Raw genomic sequence first — 21,035 nt, 5'->3', positions numbered from 1 at the left:
CCAGCAGACCAGAGTGGGGGTGACCTGGGCCGGGTCGGGGGGTGCATGGAGCCCACTGCCAGGTCTCAAGCAGCTGTGGGATGACAATGGGGGCCTCTTCCTGGCCTCCATGCTGGGGGAGGCCTGGTTTCTCTGGCAAACCTACAGCTGGACAGAACACAGGGGCCATTCTTGGGGGTGTCACAGGCAAGTGAGGGTGGCTCCTTACGGAGCAGGGCCCACTCCTGTGCTGAGCTGTCCCCGAGGGACATTCCTGCCAGGTCACACCGGGACACCACAGGACCACGGGTGCTGGGCGCGGGGAGGGACCTGGTTGGCGGGGCAGCCCCCCAGCTGCTGGATTGACTTGGCGGGTCCCTCTCTCGTGAGGCCTGTCTGGAGGGGTAAGGTTTGCCCGTCTCTGCCGGGCCTCGTCCTGCTGTGTCATGGGGTCCTGAGCTTCTTCCTGTCCCTGTGCTGGGCTCACCCGCGTCTCCCCCTCACAGATGTGAACGAGTGTGCCACTGGCAACGCGGGCTGTGAGGGTGAATGTCGCAACACCGTGGGGGGCTTCTACTGCCGCTGCCCGCCCGGCCGCCAGCTGCAGGGAGATGGCAAGACCTGCCGAGGTAGGTCCCCGGCCCGGGCCCCTGCCCCCACCCAGCCGTGGCCTCAGCATCCCTGCGCTGGCTGCTCCCTGGGGCTGCCTCCTCCCCACCCCTGGGCTGCTCTGCTGAGGGTCCTGAAGTGGCACCCAGCTCCCGGGGTCCTCCCTGCCCGACTGCTCTCCGCATCTTTGGGGAATCCACGTTTCCCTCCAAACAAGCCTCGGTGGGTCAGAGAGCCTGATGTGGGTGGAGGGCACCCTGGGTGCCACGTTGGGGAGGGAGATTGCTCTGCTCGCAGGTGGGGAGAGGCAGGTGGTGGGTTGGAGATGCAGCTGGGGAGGGTGGGTGGGCGGCTGGCAGGCCCGTGTATAGCTGCATGGCCTCCGGGAGGGTCAGAGGGCAGGCTGTGTGCCTGGGTGGCATGGGGATGCTGGGGGGCACCCTACCCCTGCAAGGGCTTGCTGAGGCCAGTCTGGAAGGGGTCACCAGCTCTGGGCCTGGCACAGCTCTCTGCCATCGCTGGCAGGCTGTCAGCAAAACCAAGAACAGACAGAAAGAAATTTCCTGGATTTGGGGAGAGAGAGAGGAACAGATTAGCTTAGCATTGAGGCTGGGAGAAGGCAAGGGATGGGGTGGAAGACATGCCATCCCTCCTTGTCCCCCACACTCCCACACCTGTGCTCCCCCGCCAGGCCCCTGACCCCAGGACCCAGTTGGCAACTTGGCCCCTGAGTTCACACAGGGTGGGGACTTGTGGGCATCTGTGTTCTCTGCCCTGAATCATGTCAGACAGCCGCTGTCATCCCCCATCTCTCCGAACTTCCTGTCCCCACGAGGACACTGTCTTTGGTTCTGCCAGAGACCAGCTGTGAGCCATCCCTCAGGGTGGGGGTGGTGGCAGGCTCACAGCCCACTGGACTGGGGATCTGGGAGCCGGGGGGAGTCTGCCCTGGCCGGGGTGTTCTGCAAACCATTCTCGTTTCCAGCATGTCTTCACTGGAGGCGAGACTGGGGGTGGGGCAGCAGAGGTGGCTGACCTGTCACTCACAGCCCAGGACCCGGGGACCTTGTGCTTGTTGGGCAACAGGAGCACAGACCTGTCACAGACAGAACCAGAACCAGACAGAACCAGACCATGTCACCAACCTGCGTCCCGGTTTCCCCTTCTGTGAATGAAGCCCCGCTGGGCTGGCAGGACCCTCCGCGGCCTGCAGCCCCACCCCAGGGCACACTGAGTGCAGGTGGAGTTGGGGGTGGGAAGGAGTGCCCCTTCCTGGACCCATGTCCACTCTCCTGCCAGTGCCCCCTGAAGTGAGGGTGGCTGCCCTGATGTTGGGAAGGCATCAGGGGCCTAAAACCTGCCAGGCCCGGGGCAGTATCTCCAGGAGCCTCAGCCCCCTTCACCCACTCCCAGCCTCCTGGTCTCCATGAGCCCCAGGGATGCCTGCACACAAGACAGAGCATCCCCTCAACATATGCTCCCACACGGAGGTCTCCTGGATTTCCACCCACTGCAGGTGCCCCGGGGTGAGGGCCCTGCTCCTGCCCACCACTGCCGCTGGGGCACTGCCGACCTCGCAGCCTCTCTGAGCGTTTCCAGCTCTGTGGCCTACAGATAGGGCTGGACTGGCCCATGGGTTTCCCGTCCCTGACCCTTCTGGCCCTCAGTCCCCAGAGTCTGTGGGTGTGCAATCCAGCCCCTTGTCAGTGCCCAGGAAGCTCTGGGCCAGGGCCTGGTGGGCATGTTGGGGCTACCCCAGGGCTGGGCGTCTTCTGACCTGTGCTCCAGGCCGCTCAGTGCTGACCTCTGGCCTAGTGGCCAGAAGCGGTCCTGGAACACAAGTGCACAGCTTGGCCACTGGCTGGAGCCCAGCTCAGGGTCAGCAGGCCCGGCCATGATGCCTTCCTTGAAATTCCTTGATTTAGAAGGTCTCAAGGACAGGTGGGCGAGGTGGTCGCCACCTAGCAGTTGGCTGAAGGCGGGGAAACTGAGAGGACCAGGAGGGGGCCAGTCAGGGGGCTGCCCTCACCCTGGTGTGCCCACCCGTTCCTCCCTCACGGCCCCTCCACGGCCCCCCAGGAGCTCGCTGACTGGCTCCGCGTGTTTGGGATGGCTGAGGCTCCGAGTCACCGCGTGGCTGAGAGCGCTCTGCCGAGAGCCAAGCGCCTGCTGTTTTCTCTGTCCCTCAGCCAGCCCCCGCCACCCCTGAAATCTCAGCTCCGGCCAGTGAGCGGGGCTCTGGGGGGGGGCAGCCGGCTGGCTGAATGTGAGCAAAGTGGACAGGAAATCAAGATGTTACCGCGGAGGACAGGCCAGCCCTGGCCGCTCACACACAGGGCTGCGCGCCGAGTGGCTGGTGGGGTGAGTCCGGAAACTGCCCCAGTGACTGACCGACGCCGTGAAGCACGGAGCGCTGGCGCAGACCCCTGCCCAGGGAGCAGCGCCAGGCCAGTGTGTCGGTCGTGTTCTGGGCGGGGCATCAATGGCAGGAGCCCTGCTCCCTTCTCCTGGGGGCACAGGTGCGGGGGAAGGGCGCATTGCCAGGTGAGGCTGTAGCTCACTGCTGCTCCCGCAGCGTCCTCGTACGGTGCGGCCTCTGCCCTCCCCCCAGACCCACGGGCAGGTGTGCTCAAACCTGTGCTTTATGGAGGAGGTGGGTCCTGGGGAGAAACGTGGACCCCACTGTCCAGCTCCCATCCCAGCTGCCGGGGCCCTGAGCTCCTACCCAGCAGCGTCTGGCTTTCCATGTCGGCCCCTCTGGGGGGGCCCCCCCCAGGGCCAGACCCTGGTGTCAGCCTCAGCTCAGCGCCTTGGGGAGCTCTTAGCTTCAGCCTCTTCCTCTGGAAAGTGGTGCGAATGACACCCTTGGCTCTTAGGACCCCTGAGAGGACTCAGCTCCGGCAGCAGGCTCTCTACCCTTCAGGGACTGCTGGGGGGGCATGAGGGAGGGAGATAAGGGGGGCCGCAACCTGAGCCGAACCCCCTCGCCCTGGCCTGAGGCCATGAGCCCTTCACCCCAGCCTCACTGCCTCCTCTTGAGCAAGGTCTGCAGGGAGTAGCCTGAACCCACATCCAGGGCCACGATGGGGACCAGAACCCCCAAGGGACCCTGGCAGGTCCTTGCCCTCCCCAAGGCACGTTCCCCCTCCTCACTCCCTCCCACCGTGCTGGCTGGGTGGATGCTGAGTCCCTCAGTGAGGTGGGTCCTTCCATCAGGCTGGTGTGGCCTGAAGGTCTCAGGGACCTTGCTGTGGGGAGGGGTTTTCAGTCCCGTTGTGAGGGGGAATTAATCTTGTCGATTGGAGAAAATCAGGGTGTCTCCCTGGGATAGACTCCAGGGGTGGCGGGGGGGTGGCGCCTCCCAGGTCCAGGCCTGAGGGCCAGCCTTCCCTCAGTGCTGGGGGTGGAATTCTTCCTGAGCCAGCTCCATAGTCCCCAGCCCCCACTGCTCCCTCCCTCCAGGAGGTCAGGAAGGGCTGGGAAATGGGGCAGCAGGTGACTCTCCGGGTAGGGTGGGGGTTGGGTGGGGGGCTGAGCGGGAGTCCTCAGTCCAACATGAAAACAGCTGGCTCTGGCCTGGGTGCTCAGAATGTACCCAGTCCCCTCTACTCCTTGGCTATGGGGCTGTCCCGTGCAGAGCTAGGGTCTCTAACGCGGTGTCTGTGAGAAGCCCATGGAGGGGTCAAGGCTTTCAGAAAGTAGAGATGGCCTGTACTCCAGCCCCCCGGCCCAGGCTTTGGCGTCTGCATGGTCCCCACCATGGGACTGACCCTTCTCAAGAGGGAAAGGGCCTGCTCCAAGGCCTTGCACTCAGGACGGTGCGGGCTGTGCTCCTCACCCTGTCTGACTCGGCTGTTGCCACGGGCTCGTCCCGCCTGGGTCCGGGTGGGAACGCAGTTGAGCCTCGTCCGACCCGACGGGGATCCTCTCTCACACTCGCTCGGGCTGGCCGCTGCCGGGTCCCGTCTGTCCCCAGGGAGAGTCAGGAACGTGGGAAGTGACGTGTCCTGATTAGGAAGCCCCTGGGGCTCCCGCCTGGGCTGGGAGGGCCGTGGGCTGAGCCGAGCCAGCTGTACTGTCCTGTGGCCGTGCGGGTGGGGGCAAGGGGAGCCGCTATGGACTCTCATACTGGTGCCCTGGCCGGAGTCCACCTGCACTTCCCTTGGCTCTTCGTGGGGGCTTTCTCTGAGAGCCTTTAGTGGTAAGACTTTTCCCTTCCTGGGGACCCAGCTGCCTGAGTCAGGAGAGTGGGGAAGGCGGCAAGACTCTTGTGCAGCCGAGAAGAAGCGCCCGGCCTGCCCAGCCCGCACTCCACGCCAGGTTCTGGCTGTAGCCCCACACACCTGTCTGCTCAGCGCTCACATGGCCCTATGGGCCCCAGTCTGCCGCGCGCTCACAGCACCCCGTGGTCCTGGGTCTGCTCAGCGCTCGCAGTGCCCAGTGGTGCCCATTTTATGCAGAGGAGCAAGAGGCCCAGAGGGGGCAAGAGTGCATTCAGGTGCGGTGGGTGCGGTGGATGGAGCCCAGAGTGACGTCATGGGCCCCCCTGGCCCCAGGTCCCACCGAAGCCAGTGCTCAGGCCCCGTCTAGGGGTGGCCTGCCAGCCTCTCAGGAGCTGGAGGAGCTGGAGCGGCTGCCTGCTCATGCCACACAGCCCGCTCTAGCAGTGTCCAGTGCAGAGTGGGCATCCGCAAATGCCTACTGAATGACCTGCCTCTTCCAGACGAGACCAAGGGGGACACCGGCCGGCGGGCTCATTGCACTCCTGTGGGCCGAGCAGCCCAGCATGAGTGAACTTGGGCCTTCAGTATGCAAAGCCCTGGCCTTATTCCTGCGAGGCCCGGGATCTGGGCCTTTCCAGGTCAGGCTCTCTGGCTGGCTGTGCTCTGGACACAAGTGAGGAGTCTGGCCCTGGCCGCGGTCCCTCCAGGCAGGATGGCAGTGTTTCCGAAGAGGCGGCTGTCCCAGGGCCTCTGCTGTCAGAGGTGCTGAGAGGTTGAGAGCTGTCTTTTCCCAACTCTGGCTCACTCATCCCTCTCATGAGCAGATTCTGGCAGGTATGTTTCTGGTTAAGGCCAAGGCAGGAGACAACAGCCCTCAACATCAGCCGTCAGAGCCAGCCAGTGACAGGAGAGAGGCCCACCCACTCGGGCCTGCCTGGATCCTGGAAGCCCAGGCGGAGGCCTCAGGATGGGCACTCTGCAGGCATCTTGTGTGGTCAACATCTGGGTGCCCATGGCCGCCTGCAGGACTGGACGTGGGAGCAGAAAGGCCGATTCTCTCCCTGAGCTGTGACCTAGAACAGGTGTGACCCTCAGAGGCCATAGCCCTCAGACTTGGGGCTCAGTGGGAGGAGGCAGACGCATCCTAACAGTGAACCCCAAAGTGCCCAGGACCCTGTGGCTGGGGTGGCTGCCATGAGGAGGACCAGCAGAGAAGATGGGCTGGAGGGGCCCCAGCAGAGGAGTTAGCTGGATCGGAGGGGCCCTGGGCTAGGGAAATGGAGGCTCCAGCAGCCCCTGTCTTCCTGTATCCCAGGGGTCCCAGCTCTGCTCCCAGTGGTCCGGGGGCTGCAGCTGAGAGATGGGGGCAATTCGGGGGACTCGGAGCTCACAGGGGCCTGCAGCCTCAGGAAGGCAGGTACTTCCCCATCTCTGTGACTCCTGAGAGTGGAAGCAGCCCCTCCTGGCTGGGCTGGAGGTGGGCAGGCAGGAAAAATGGGGAGGGGTGGTTCAGGCCCTTGTTGCCTGGCTCCAGGGAAGGCGGGCCCCTGCCCTGCCTCTGTCTGGTGGGTGGGAAAGTTCTTATCCATCACCAGTGGTCCCAACAAGCCCTCTTCCCTCAGCGTCTGGCCTCCTAATTGGATTCTCCTGCTGTCTGTGTCTCGTGGCTGCCTCTTGTTTCTGTCTCTCCCAGCGGTAATGAGGCTGGACCTTCCTGGCCACACCCTTTATCTTCTCCAGCTTCCCCACCCCCATCCTGCGAGGTTGTTGACCTGGGCTGGGCCTCCACCCCCATCTTCTCATCTCCTCTCTGCTCCACACCCCGCTGGGTAGCTGGACTCCTGACCCCACAGAACCCTCAGCCAACCCCCCAAATCCCATGGTCAAATCCCATCGCTCCCCGGGGTCTGGCCAGAGCAGCTCTGGGTGGGGCCAGGCGGGGAACCTGCCCCAGAATGCAGAGGGGAGGGTGTTCCTTCTGTCTGGTGAGGAAACAGTGAAAAAAGATCCTGCGAGATGCTTGTAATGAGACATAAGGGACTGGCGCAGCCCTGGTGTAAAGGTTTTCTGTGGGGCATGGGTGTGGGTGCTCAGAGTGGGGATGGGAGTTCCGGTCCTGTGGGTTAGAAAGTGCACTCTGCACTTGATGTGGACGGTGGCCAGCTTGGACCTGTGTCTGTGCAGCGGTGGTCCCGAGGACTCAGGGGGTGCCGTCGGGGCCTCAGAGGCAGGAGCAGCCGTGGTGGCCGTGGCGGCTGCAGCCTGGGCACCTTGGGAGGTGGCGAGTGCTGGTTGACCTGGGTACTTGGCTGGACCTGGCTGCTGCCTCCACAACCCTGGTGTTCTGTGAACACGTTTGGCCTTTGGATGGGACAGGGGCAGCAGAGAAGTAACCGTGGGGGCCGGAAGTGGGCCTTCCGTTTGCTGGTGTTTTCAGACCTGGGTGCTCGCTGTAGGCCAGGTCCAGGCCCACAGCTTTGGCCAGACCCCTTGTCTGGCACTCACCCTCTTAAGCCTTTCCTGCCTCTGAACCAGCAACCCTGCATCTGCCCCCAAAGCCCTCCAACAAACCATCTTTACGTCCCGCCCTGCACATGTCCGAAGGCCACCTCCTCCAGGAAGTCTGCTTTCGCAGACTCTCTTGCGCCGAGTACAGTTTGAGCCCCGGGGCTGTCCCCTTCTGTAGTCATTGCTCCCAGGCAGCTCAATGTCCCCCATGAGAGTCAGGCCTCAGGGGCTGTGCCATGGTGGGGCTGTCAGTGTTGCAGGGCTCAGGTGCCCCCAGGGTCAGACCTGGCCTTACCCTGACCTTCACATGGCTCAGGCCACTGCTTAGAGGCAGCAGAGAGCCACAGAGAGGGCCTCGTCACATGTGCACACACGTGTACACGTATGCGGGGGCCTCCAGCGAGGCTCGTGTCTGGCCCGCTGTGGGTGCCTCGATGGGGTAGCCAGGCCTTGGTTCCCTGGCACAGGGCAGGGCCTGCCCTCCCCCTTAGCCGGCTTGTCTCTGGAGGATGATGTGTGTGGCAGTGACTGCTTTGTCCTGGGCTCTCCCGGGGCGTGCGTGTGTGCGTGCGTGTGTGTGGAGGGGGCCTGGCCCCAGCCCAGGGCAGATGCAGCCAGGAGCGGCAGCTGGGCTCTCGGAAACAACCATGGTTTCCATTTTCCTTCCTTTGGCTCAGTGAGGGCCCAGGGTGGGTAATGAGTTTACCATGAGGCTGACGCCCGAACGACTCTTGGAGGCCAGGCGCGGCCTCCGCTTCCAAAATAACACTGCAGTGGTGGCCCTGGGACAGGGGGTGGGAGGGACATTCTGGGGGTGGTTCTCCTGGGCCTGTGTGGGGCCACAATGGACCCCAGCTAAAAACTGACTTCCTGGGCTGCGCTGGGCTCTGGCCATCTAGGTTGGAAGCAACCAGGCAGGACATTTGTCCCCTTGGGGGACTGGGAGGTGGGGAGGGGAACTTTTGGGCTGAGAGGCCTTGAGTCCCCAAAGGCAGATTGAAGAGAAACCTGAAAGGGAGGCCTCCTTCCAGCACCTTCCTGGCCCTCTACCCTGCAGCTGGGGGCCTGTTGGGGGGCCATCTGATCGCCGACCAGTCCCTCTCATGGCCCTAGTGCCCCTTACAGCCCCCTGATGGCTCCCACACTGCTTGGCCATCAGGGTCCTCCAAGCCAGCCTCTGCCCAGCGCCCCCAGCCTTGCAGCCTGTCACGTGAGACTTGACTTCAGCAGGAGGCACTGGTAGAGGCAGGGCCCCAGCCTGCAGTTCCCCTACACCCCACCAGCTCGTGTGGCTTCATTCTGAGTCTGCCTGTCCACTTGTGAGAGGGCACGGTCTGGTGCCAAGCCCGTGAAGTGCCCGGCACAGAGGGCAATGTAGGTGGTCAGTGGGTGGTCAGTGACAACTACCCCATCCAGCATCCACTGTGCCCGTGGACTGTCACCCTCGAAAGAAGGGCACCTTGGCGTCAGGGCGGTGACCTCTGGGGCCTCTCTGAGAGTCTCTCCTCTCTGTCACACACACAACCCCACCTGCCTCCAGAGGATTTAGTTCCTCCTGAGAAGTTTAGTTTTTCCCCATCTCCCAGCCAGACAGGAAGGGTCAGGGATTCCCCCCTGGCCTGGGTGGGTCTTGGTCTCTTCGTGTCCCACTGGAGGGCCTTCTTGTCCCGTGTCTTGGGGCCTCCTTGTCCCGTGTCCCTAGGAACTTGGGTGGGAGATGCAAGGCCACCCCTGAAACCTCTGCAGGCATCGAGTGCTCCGAGGCCCAGCCAGGCTCCCCCAGCACCTGCTCTACAGCCAGAGGCCAAGGTGACCTCCTTTTCAACATGTTGGCAGAATGCCACAGCGTGACCTGGGACCTCGAGAGGCCCCCTGGAGGGCTTCCTGGAGGAAGTGTCCATAGCACCAAGGGACAGATAGCACAAGTGTGGGGAGGAAATGCTCCTTGTTCTGCTTCCTGCTGACCCCAGGGACATGGCAGTCCTGGCCCTGAAGCCCCAGTTCAGGGGGCTAGGGTGGGACGGGCCCAGCACTAAGGGGGAGCTGTAGCTTTGCAGGGGCAGCATGGGGCCCTCTTACCAGCCTGGGTCCTGGCAGAGGACCTTGGTGGCTGCCTAGCTTGGAGAAGAAAGCTGGAGCCAGCCTGGCGGGTTGGCGGGGGGTGGTCTGCTCCTTCTGCTGACACACAGACATTCCACCAGGCAGAGACACCAGCCCAGTCTCCGCATCGGGAAAGCATTTCCCAAACAGCTTCCAGACCACAGCCGCGCGCCTGGGTGTGCTTGGTGGCACCGGGGAGGCCAGTGGGCCGTGCCTGGGCTGCGGTGGCTGGCCACCATCACGCTGTGCCCAGCCTAGTGGGGATGGAGGCCCAGAGCCATCGAACCCCCACCCCGGGTCCTTTAGGGAGGTGCCGCCTGAGCTCATCACATCACAAGTTGTCTCGGGCTCAGCTGGGCTGCGGGGGAGACAGCTCTGCCTCCTAGAACCGGGTTCTGCTTAGAGTGGGCACTCAGGTCCTCACTGAGGGAAAGGAGCGAGGGAGTGAGGGCTGAAGGGAAGGAGGGACAGGCCAGCTTTAGGGGAAGCAGAGTTGGCAGTGGTGGCTCTGGGGGGAGCGGGCTGGGGAACTTTGCAGAGAAGGCCCCTTGGGATTGGCACTCAACAGACATAGGAGCTCACTGTTTGCGGGTCAGAGGAAGAGTGGGCATCTTGGCTGCTGTGGAAGCTGGGGTGCTGGGAGGGCCAGGCCACCCACGAGGGATGGAAGAGGCAAGGTCTGGAGCCAGCGCCTCCTGGAAGTGCTGTGCCCAGGGCCCATGTGGAGAGCCCTTTGGTGGCCTGGGCTGAGGGAGCCCAGCACTGAGTTCTGGCCGACAGTCCGGGGCCCTGTGGTGGGGGGGCAGTGAGAGAGCAGGAGAAGCACCACAGGTTCACTGCCTCCTGCTGGGCCTTTGCCCCCCCACCCCAACCACTCAGAACCCACTGGGCAACCCCGGAGGAGCCACTGGGTGCCTGCAGAGGCCATGTCTCCAGGAGCCTGGAGGAGGGTGCCCAATGAAGGCAGGGTTTAGGTCAGACCTGATCCCTGTCAGTGGTCCCCTTTGTTCTGTGTGACCCTGGGCAGGTCATTTATCCCCTGGATAAAGACTGTACGAGAATGTCCGGGACCCTGTGTGCAAAGGGCAGGGCCTAGGTGGGCACCTGGCTGGAGGATTCCCTTCTGGGCAGAATGAGGGTTTAATTATAGGTGTGTCTGGGAGGCACAGACCTGCTTCAAAAGGGGACCATGAGACAGTGAGGACAGAGCTCCACTGGAAGTCACCAGAGTCGGTGGCATGCTGTGGAGCAACTAAGCCTGAGTGCCACAGCCACTGAAGCCCGCGTGCCTAGAGCATGTGCTCTGCAACAAAAGACCCTGCAGGAAGAAGCCCTCGCTCTGCAAGGAAGATCCAGCCCAACCACAAATGTTTTATAATTAAAAACGGAGTTCGGTTACCAGGTCTGCATGCCAGACCCCCTGCCAGGCTGAGCAGCACGATGCTTGGCAGGGTCTGGAGCAGAGTGTCTGAGGCCCCCGCACCTGTGTCCAGCACCCCCTGCTCCCTGCAGCCTGACTGGTGGCTGCACAGGGACCCTCAGGTTTTTGTTAGTGTTGTTGGGAGCGAATGAGATGCATGTTGCAGTGATAAACAGAGCTGGCGCCTTGTGGGAGGCACTGTTCAAATGGCCACGGGGCAGTGTGTCCACCTGGGAGATGTGTGCTCCCTACCTTGACCGGCTGGAATCCACAGGCTGCAGTGCTGCCCTGGGGGTGGTGGGGAGAAGCTTACCCCCAAGGCTGGGGCAGACAGGCAGGCAGGCAGGCCTGTTTCTGCACTGCCTGGCACCTGGCGGGCAGGTGGTGGGGGGAGACAGTGGGATGAGTTGGCTTCTGGGCTGCAGACAGGACCAGACAAGGCGAGACAGTGCCTTTCTCCGCAAGCTTGAGGTTGCCCCTTTGAACCCTGCCCACAGGTGGGCTGTGAAGAATGACAGCCAGCGGTTTCTGGATAGGGCTGGGGTCAGGCAGGGTGCCATAGGTGAGCCATTAAGATCAGCAAAGCCTACACGAGATGGGGGGCTGGGGGCCCAGCCTTCGTCAGGCCTGAATGCACAGGTCTCTCGAGTGCACAGCCAGTGTGACCCCACCACCCCTGAGCAGGGCTGCCTGACATATCGGGACCACAGGCTGTGCCCAGCAGTCTGGGGTTGGAGGAGTATCCATGATTCGGCAGCCTCACCCCTGGGGCTCACTGTCCCTGCAGGCTCGGACCCTCCCCCATCTGCTATAGGGGTGCAGTGGTGCCTTACCAGGCTCCCGCAGGTACTCGCCCTGGACCAGTGGAGAGAGGAGCGACACCGGGCTGGGGGCCTGGGGGAGTCTTCACCCCCAAGACATCCACTACCATGGTGTGGCCTCGAAGTGCTCCGGTTCCGCACTCTCCGCAACCTCCATCGAGCTGCCTCTGCGGAGCCCCGGGGCCTTGCCAGGGTGGCCTCCATCCACCTCTGTATTGCGTGTTTTCTTTAACTTGTTGGCTCAGGGATCCCGCCAGTGCGAGCGCCCGTGTGTATCGATGTGCCCATGCAGGTCGGTGCAGGACTCTGGGTGTCTTGTGTACGTCTTGCACACGTGGGTCTGCTTGTGCACGTGTCTGCGTGGAGGTGCTTGCTCTTGTGGATGGGTCTGGGTGTGTGCCGGTTGAGTGAGCGCGCGCGTAGGAATGTGCGGAGCGGGTGGGCGGGCGGCGTGGAGGGGGGCCCGCGCTCTTTCTGAGAGTCGGGGGCGGGGCGGGGCGGGGCCTGGCTGCGGCGAGGATTTGGCCCTTACCTGCGGGGGGCGGAGGGAAAGCGGAGAACAGAAAGGCGAGGGGCGGGGCGCGCCCGACCAGAGCCGCTCCAGCGGCGCCGAGCGGAGCGGAGCGGGGAGACCCGAGTGCGCGCTGCCCGGAGCCGGGAGGGAGCGGATAGGCCATGGAGGCGCCGTGGAGGCGCGGCGGGCTGGCGGCTCTCTGGTACCTCGGGCTGCTGGCGAGCCTGGCGCGCGTCGCGGGCACGCACTACCGCTACCTGTGGAGGGGCTGCTACCCGTGCCATCTGGGCCAGGCTGGCTACCCCGTGAGCGCCGGCGACCCGAGGCCAGGTGGGAGCGGCGGACTCTGCGCGGGGCGGGCTGGATGCGCTCTGTCCCGCGTGAGCTGCCTTTGTTTCCTCCTTCACAGTTTGCACCCCGAGAGGCTGATGCCGTGGTTGGAGGGAGCCGGGTTGGGGCAGACGAGGAGGCAGCCGCTGCCTCTGGGACGGGCCCCGTGTGCCCTGAGTCGTCGGACATTCCCGACGCGTCTCTGGCCTGGCTGCGTGGGCTGCTGACAGCATTTCAGCCTCTCGACCAGAGGGAGGAGAAACGTACAGCAACTGTGTTTGCCGGTGGGCACCAGGGCCCTACTTGCCCTGCAGCACCAGCAGCTCTGGGGGTTAAGCAGCAGGCGTAGGGCAGGCCCAAGAGAGAGGCCTTGGGGTCTTGGAGTAGAGTTTCCCTTTCCAGGTCCCCAGAGCCTTGGCCCCTTGGGGACTGTGTGTGGATGTGGCAGGTGCTGTCCTGTCACCCCCTCACCCCCACCCCCCAAGGCTGGGGAGTGTGGTCAGCCCAGTGAGCGGCAGGGTCAGCTGGGAGGACCCCAGCAGCCCTTGGGAAGCAGCTGCACCCCTGTCCCGGGTCCGTCCTGCCTCTCCCATGCTGATACCCATGCTAGGCCAACCTCCTGCAGGAAGCTCCTGAGCGTCCATGGGTTCCATGGAGTTTGGAGTCTGGCAACCTCAGGAATGTGACGAGGGGTGTGGTGTGCCGTGAGTCATCGCCTGCGATGCTTGGACACCCGGCGTGGGGCAAGGCAGTGTCTCCTCGCACCAAGAACCCTGAAGCCCTTGGTGCAATTGCTGCCTGCGGTACTGCCTTGGGCTGCAGCCGTCTGTGTGGCAGGCAGGTCCAGAGCGGGGCTATTAAAGCAGGGCCAGGATTGGGCCTCCCTTCCACGGCCTCCCAGGCCCCTGAGTGTGGCTCTGTGCAGGGCATCTGATCTCTGTGGAGACACGTATCCTGCTCAGTTGTCCTCTGGGCCAGTCCGTGTTGCTTTCCACCAGAGGACACACAGGTCTCTGAGCAGCAGGGCTGATCTGTGACAAAGTCCGCTGTCTCCCCTGGCTTTGTCACTCGCCCTCTGGGGCAAGACCCCATCCCCACAGGGTAGGCAGCCCTCTCCCCAGGTGACTCAGTCCAGGCTGGCACTGTCACCCCACCACTGGTGGCACTAAATGGTGAGGGCCTGTAGCATCCAGGGCCTGGGGCTAAGCAGGGGCGGGCAGGGCCGGGCTCAGGGAGTCAGGTGTCCTGGCTCTGCTCTGAGAACTGATGGACATGTAAAGGGGCCAAGAGAGGGCCTGTGGGTGATGGGGTGGGCTGTCCGGGCCGAGGACCCTGCGTCATGTTTGGGGGAAGCAGGACAACAAAGTTGGTACGTGCTAAGCGGACCTTTCTGGCGGGATCGCAGGGGCTCAGCTTTTCCTGTAATTGTGGCTGAGGTTTCAGAATGGGCTCATCTGGGGCGGTTTCTGCAGGGGCTGTGTGCTCCTGGGTTCCCATCAGTGTGGCGATGGACCCTCAGAGGCACCATCGCCCAGCAAGTCCCATAGGCTCCCAGGGGAATGGCCCTGTGTCTGTACAGGGAAGTGTCCCTGAGTGCCAGTGTGTGACCCATCCCCAGGCTGCCGCTTCCCTACTCACATGTCTCAGCTGAGGGGAGCAGTGAGACCCCAGAGACTGTCCTGCTGAACCCCAACCTGCCTGCTCCCAGCGACCAGATGGTGCAGCCTGGGGCTGTCCTGAGGCTTTGGTGCCCTTGGAGCGTCTCTGCCTGCTTGTCTGGAAGGAGCAGGTTTCATCCCCTGATGCTCCGAGGGGAGGATGGCAGAGGAGGAAGCCTACAGGCTCCCTTTCAGCTGGGGGAGCTACACTGCCGTGGGGACCGGGCCCCCTCCATGCTGTCTGGATGGGCTTTCCGTGTGCCCTCTGGCGTGGAGAGCAGCACAGACTGGCCCAGAGGACGACTGAGCAAGGCCCATGTCTCTTAGGGGAACAGATGACTTGTGGTAGTTTCAGGGTCCAGGGGGCCAGTGCTCAGCTGGGGTCGCCGGGTGGAGGCAGTGTGTGGCATGGAGGTGAGGGCAGACTGCAGCATGGGACCCAGGGGAGTTCCCCCAGCCCCCTTCCCTCCCCTACCCCCGCCGAGACCACAGCGGCCCTCTCCTCTGGTGTCAGGATGCCGGGCTGGCCAGAGTGGTCTTTTGGGAACCTGGATTTCCAGGTTGGGTTGTCTGAGCCTCTGTGACACTGGAGAGGCTGCTAGATGGTTATTCCCTCTGTGTTCAGTTATTGTGGCTTCTGGGACATGGTATCCCAAGCTGATGGCTGAAAACCACCCAGGTCTCTGGTACCTTACAGTTCTGAGGTTGGAAGTCTGAGAAGAGCTAACATGAAGGTACTGGCAGGGCTGGTCCCTCCTGGAGGCTCTGAGGAAGCATTTGCTTTCCCACATGTCCAGGTTCTAAAGGCACCCGGACTCCTTGGCTGTGGCCCCTCCTCCACCTTCAAAGCCAGCAGCGCAGCATCTTTTTTTGTTGTTGTTTTAGATATTAATTTTTTATGGAAGTATAGTTGATTTACAATGTTCAGGTGTACAGCAAAGTAATGTGTGTGCTCAGTCGTGTCTGACTCTTTGTGACCCCCTGGCTCTTCTGCCCTGGGATTTCGCAGGCTAGAATGCTGGAGTGGATTGCCATTCCTTTCACCAGGGGTTCAGTTACACAGACACACACACACACGTGGCTTCCCGGGTAGCTCAGTGGTAAAGAATCTGCCTGCTAATGCAGTAGACACAGGAGATGTGGCTTCATTCCCTGGGTGGAGAAGATCCTCTGGAGTAGGACATGGCACCTCACTCCAGTATTCTTTGCCTGAAAAATCCCATGGACAGAGGAGCCTGACGGGCTGCAGTCCATGAGGTCACAAAGAGTTGGCCACATTTAACTACTGAACACATATACACCTATATACTATTTTTAAGATTCTTTTCTACCTTAGTTTGTTACAAGATATTGAGTATAGTTCCCCATGCTATGCAGTGGGTCCTTGTGATCTGTGTTCTATGCGGGAGTGTGTATGTTAATTCCAAACTCCTAATTTATCTCTCCCACCCTTTCCCATTTGGTCACCATGAGTTTATTTTTGCCTCCGTGAGTCTGTTTCTGTTTTGTAAATAAGCTCAGATGTATTGTTTTTCAGATTCCATGTATAAGTGATATCAGATGGTATTTGTCTTTCTCTATCTGACTTACTTCACTTAGTATGACCATTTCTAGGTCCATCCACGCTGTTGCGAATGGCATTGTTTCCTTTTATTTTATTTTTCTTATAGCTGAGTAGGATTCCATTCTAAGGGTTCCTGCCCGCAGTAGTAGATATAATGGTCATCTGAGTTAAATTCACCCATTCCAGTCCATTTTAGTTCCCTGGTTCCTAGAATGTCGACTTTAACTCTTGCCATCTCCTGTTTGACCACTTCCAATTTACCTTGATTCATGGACCTGACATTCCAGGTTCCTATGCAATATTGCTCTTTACAGCATCGGACCTTGCTTCTATCACCAGTCACATCCACCACTGGGTATTGTTTTTGCTTTGGCTCCATCCCTTCATTCTTTCTGGAGTTATTTCTCCACTGATCTCCACTGATCTCCAGTAGCATATTGGGCACCTACTGACCTGGGGAGTTCCTCTTTCAGTATCCTATCATTTTGCCTTTTCATACTGTTCATGGGGTTCTCAAAGCAAGAATATTGAAGTGGTTTGCCATTCCCTTCTCCAGTGGATCACATTGTGTCAGACCTCTCCACCATGCCTAGCCGTCTTGGGTGGCCCCACAGGGCATGGCTTAGTTTCATTGAGTTAGACAAGGCTATGGTCCTAGTGTGATTAGATTGACTAGTTTTCTGTGATTATGGTTTCAGTGTGTCTGCCCACTGATGCCCTCTTGCAACACCTACCATCTTACTTGGGTTTCTCTTACCTTGGACGTAGGATATCTCTTCACGGCTGCTCCAGCAAAGCACAGCCATTGCTCCTTACCTTAGACGAGGGGTATCTCCTCACCACTGGCCCTCCTGACCTTGAACGTGGAATAGCTCCTCTAGGCCCTCCAGCGCCCTCACAGCCACCACTCCTTGGACGTGGGGTCGCTTCTCCCGGCCACTGTCCCTGGCCTCTGGCGGGGGTAGCTCCTCTCGGCTGTGGAAAACTCTGAAAGAGAACGGAATACCAGACCACCTGACCTGCCTCTTGAGAAACCTATATGCAGGTCAGGAAACAATAGTTAGAACTGGACATGGAACAACAGACTGGTTCCAAATAGGAAAAGGAGTACATCAAGGCTGGATATTGTCACCCTGCTTCTTTAACTTCTCTGCAGAGTACATCATGAGAAATGCTGGGCTGGAAGAAGCACAAGCTGGAATCAAGATTGCCAGGAGAAATATCAATAACCTCAGATATGCAGATGACACCACCCTAATGGCAGAAAGTGAAGAGGAACTAAAAAGCCTCTAGATGAAAGTGAAAGAGGAGAGTGAAAAAGTTGGCTTAAAGCTCAACCATTCAGAAAATGAAGATCATGGCATCTGGTCCCATCACTTCATGGGAAATAGATGGGGAAACAGTAGAAACAGTGTCAGACTTTATCTTTTGGGGCTCCAAAATCACTGCAGATGGTGACTGCAGCCGTGAAATTAAAAGACGCTTACTCCTTGGAAGAAAAGTTATGACCAACCTAGATAGCATATTCAAAAGCAGAGACATTACTTTGCCAACAAAGGTCCGTCTATTCAAGGCCATGGTTTTTCCAGTGGTCATGTATGGATGTGAGAGTTGGACTGTGAGGAAAGCTGAGCACTGAAGAATTGATGCTTTTGAACTGTGGTGTTGGAGAAAACTCTTGAGAGTCCCTTGGACTGCAAGGAGATCCAACCAGTCCATTCTGAAGATCAGCCCTGGGATTTCTTTGGAGGGAATGATGCTGAAGCTGAAACTCCAGTACTTTGGCCACCTTATGCGAAGAGTTGACTCATTGGAAAAGACTCTGATGCTGGGAAGGATTGGGGGCAGGAGGAGAAGGGGACGACAGAGGATGAGATGGCTGGATGGCATCACTGACTCGATGGACGTGAGTCTGAGTGGACTCCGGGAGTTGGTGATGGACAAGGAGGCCTGGCGTGCTGCGATTCATGGGGTCACAAAGAGTTGGACACGACTGAGCTACTGAACTGAACTGAACTGAGGATTCCATTGTATGGAGCCCTCCTCCCTCACTTACTTGTGTGATGACCTTGGACTCACTTGAAAGCTCCAGGATAATCTCTCATCTCACCTGCAAAGTCCCTTTAGTTGTGTAAGGCTCCAGGATTACTATGATCTCGTCCTCTTTTCGGGGTTGGGGGGCCCGTTATTCAGCTGACCACGCCCTCCTTAAGAACTTAGCCTGGGCTCCTCCGGTCACAGAATGACTGCAGTCGCGATCACAAGGTCGTCACTGGGTCTGGGCTCCAGGTCATGGGCGGTGGCTCAGAGCAGCTCTGACCTCCTACCACGTGGCCCCCTGGGAGTGGGGCCAGCTAGGTTTCGGTCACTCGGTCCTGCCTTGCTTTCTGAGTAAGCTGTTTCAGTAGAGGGGCCTCGATCTCAGAGCTGGAGGGACCCCAGCAGGAGGTCATCTGCCTGCCTACCCGTGAGCCGGGAGGTGGAGGGGGAGGCCTTGAGCTGTGCCGCTGGGTCCAGGTAATCTGGACAGGCTGACAGCAAACCATGGGCACTGGGAAGCCTGGCTGGGCCTCATGGCCCCCTGCCTGTGCTGCTGATCACGGTCACTGTAGCGGGCAGGGCAGCTTTGGAGGCGGGAAGGGCTCCCAGGTGCCAAGGGGCTGGTCTGGCAGGATTTAGGCAGGAGCCTGGGGACACCTCTCGGGTCTAAACTTCCCGTCCTTGCCACAGGAGGGCGCTGAGAGTGTGGTCACATGGGTCGGGGTGGAGGGGGGCCAGCCGTCAGCGCTGGCCCTGAAGGAGCCCTGCTGATGACGGGCTTACCTGCCCCACCTCCCTGAACTGCTGTCCCAGACTGCCCGTCAGTTTGGTGTCTCTGTGGCCCCCGGGCTGCTGGCTCCCTGCACATCCCCTCAAGGACGGGGCCCTTTGTATGGACTCTCCCCCCCAGGTGCCTGAGGGCTCGAGAGTGCAGTGCCGCTGTGGTTCAGCCACTCCCCAAGGCCAGCGTCTGAGGTGACCAGCTGAGAGGTGGTTTGGGAAGCCAGTGTCCCCGTTGGTTCGTCTGCTGAGCACCTGCCGCTGGGGCTGTCTGGAAGTGACAGCCCCTCTGTCCTTCTGTCCTGCCCGGCGAGGCCACTGAGACACCCTGAGGCCCAGTCAGTCCGCTCGCCCTCTCAGCGCACGTGGGGCGCTCAGACTTTGCTGAGCCCTTACCGTATGCGCAGTGCTGTCGCCATGCAGTCGCTTTACGTTTCAGGGACCTTGAAGGGGTCACAGAGAGAGGAATCTGAGCTCAGGGGGGACGAGGTCTCCTTTCTGAGCCCCTTGGGTGGCGGCTGCCCACCCTGCCCTGCCCAGTGGGTGTGGGTCAGCCCACGGTCCCCCCACCTCCACTCAGCTGACTCCCCCACTGGAAGGCCCTGGATCCTGATACCTCCCACTGTGCCCTGGGTCCTCTGGCCCCTGAGACTCCTTGGGGCTCCACTGGGGGCTGAAAACTTTACCTTCAATCTTCCACCTGCTAGTCATTCTGGTATCATTCCAAGGAGGACTCCCCGGGTCACCATATTTCCAAGGAGGACTTCTCTTGGTCTCATCTCCTCTCTGAACAGCCTTGGGGCTTGAGGGGCACCCTGGGGTTCTTCCCAGGGTGGTTATGGCTTGTGCATGGAGCAGAGGCCAGGCCTCCTAGGGTCGTCTAGGGTCGTTTCTGGAGGTACAGGCGCATGGATGGAGTCAGGGTTTCTGTCCATGGGAGGCACGACCTGGTGGGCAGGCTCTGGGGATTCCCCAGGAGGAGCCCCGGCCCTGTGCCTTTGACACCCTGCAGAGGTGTGCTCAGGTGGCTGGGGCTTTAGGAGGGGGGCCTCAAAGGTGGGTGTTGTTAGGTAAAAGACAACCAGGCTCCAAAAAAAAAAAAAAGAAACTGTCTAACAAGCTTTTTAATGGTGAAGCGCTACCAGGCAGGGTTCCTGGACCCAAACGAGGCAGGTCAAGGAAGTCCACGCCCGGACCGTGTTAGAAGCGGCTTATATAAATTTGTTGCAAGGGATGGTCAGGACAGGGGTTCGGATAGGTCACCAGGCCGGGGCGTCGCGGGCTGATAGGTCCTTTTGCGTGGCTCGGATGGGGCGGCTTTAGCTGGCGATGTGTGCTGTCACTGGTCCCCGGGATCTGGGAGGATCCTTCCGTTAGGGACTTCCCCCGCCAGCGGGAACGATGAGTGAGAGCTGGAGGGTGCAGTCACAATGTGTAGTGTGGACCTGGGGGATCATTAAGCAGAATTAGAGGTGGCTCTTCCTCCCAGGTGGGCCCCAGGTGTTGGAGACTGGCCTGCCTTCTCTCCACTCTGCTCCAGCAAGCATGGGTGAGGGACTCTGGACGGTGGCGGACAGCGTGGCCTGAGAAGGAGGAGTCCCGACACCTGGGCAGGGGCAATGTCCTGAGAAAAGGGGGCTGGACCTGCTCCCTGGGGCCAGCGCAGAGCGAGGCCACCATGTGGGTTCTGTTAACCCCGCCCCTGTGTCCTCCTGCTCCCGCAGACGTGGACGAGTGCCAGGTGCACAACGGTGGCTGCCAGCACCAGTGTGTGAACACCCCAGGCTCCTACTTCTGCGAGTGCAAGCCCGGCTTCCGTCTCCACGCGGACGGCAGGACCTGCCTGGGTAAGCAGTCTCCTGGGCCAGCGTTCCTCACCTCAGCCGTCACCCCACCCTTCTGGGTGTGCCCAGGTTTAGGGGGTCCCTGCCCTCCTGCACTGAGGGGCCCCAGGGGGCCTGTCTGCTCAGTGCAGCCGCCGTTACAGTGGCTCCGTCCTGCCGAGTGTGGCGTGCCAAGGGGCCCTCGCCACACATCGTGGGCCCTTGCCAGAACCACTCCTGTTGAGGTCACTGGCACTCAGGTGGCGAAAGAATGTGTCCTGGGCCCGGGGCTATACGCTGAGGCTGGCCCTGGGTCCCTGGGCACTGTGATCTGGGCTGAGCACCCTCAGTGGTCACAGCTGAGTCTGGCCGGGGTGCCAAGGCCACTTCCCAGGGGACTCCCGCAGTGGGGAGGAGCCCTGGGCCGCTGTCCCCTCCAGGGCCCTCTGCTGCAAAGGCTGCGGATGTCTGTCTGCAGGGATGCAGCTCCGGCTGTGCTGCCCCAAATGGGGAGAATTGGTGCCTGCTGGTTGGTGGTGGGGGTGCCCTGCATGGGGCGGGGGCAGTGTAGGGCTGCTCTTGGTCTGCAGAGCTGGGTTTCCCAGGCTCAGGCTCCCCCATCCGTCTTGGAGAGCCTGGGGGTGGGGGTGTGACAGGCAGGGATGT

The 21,035-nt window shown here is 61.0% G+C and overlaps 1 protein-coding gene across 1 annotated transcript in view; it reads left to right on the top strand.

The window, feature by feature from the left end:
• LOC120879831 (multiple epidermal growth factor-like domains protein 6) overlaps positions 1-21,035 on the top strand; it is a 50,650-nt gene that overhangs the window by 6,619 nt on the left and 22,996 nt on the right. Inside the window, exons 2-3 of the mRNA XM_040262826.1 lie at positions 486-608; positions 20,271-20,393. Coding sequence (XP_040118760.1) covers positions 486-608; positions 20,271-20,393 — 246 coding nt within the window. The remainder of the gene's footprint in view (positions 1-485; positions 609-20,270; positions 20,394-21,035) is intronic.

Source organism: Oryx dammah, unplaced genomic scaffold, assembly GCF_014754425.2.
Source record: "Oryx dammah isolate SB20612 unplaced genomic scaffold, SCBI_Odam_1.1 HiC_scaffold_21, whole genome shotgun sequence".
In the NCBI taxonomy this organism is placed as follows: Eukaryota; Metazoa; Chordata; class Mammalia; order Artiodactyla; family Bovidae; genus Oryx; species Oryx dammah.
The sequence above is the reverse complement of the archived record's forward strand: the minus strand, read 5'-3'. Positions and strand labels throughout refer to the sequence as shown.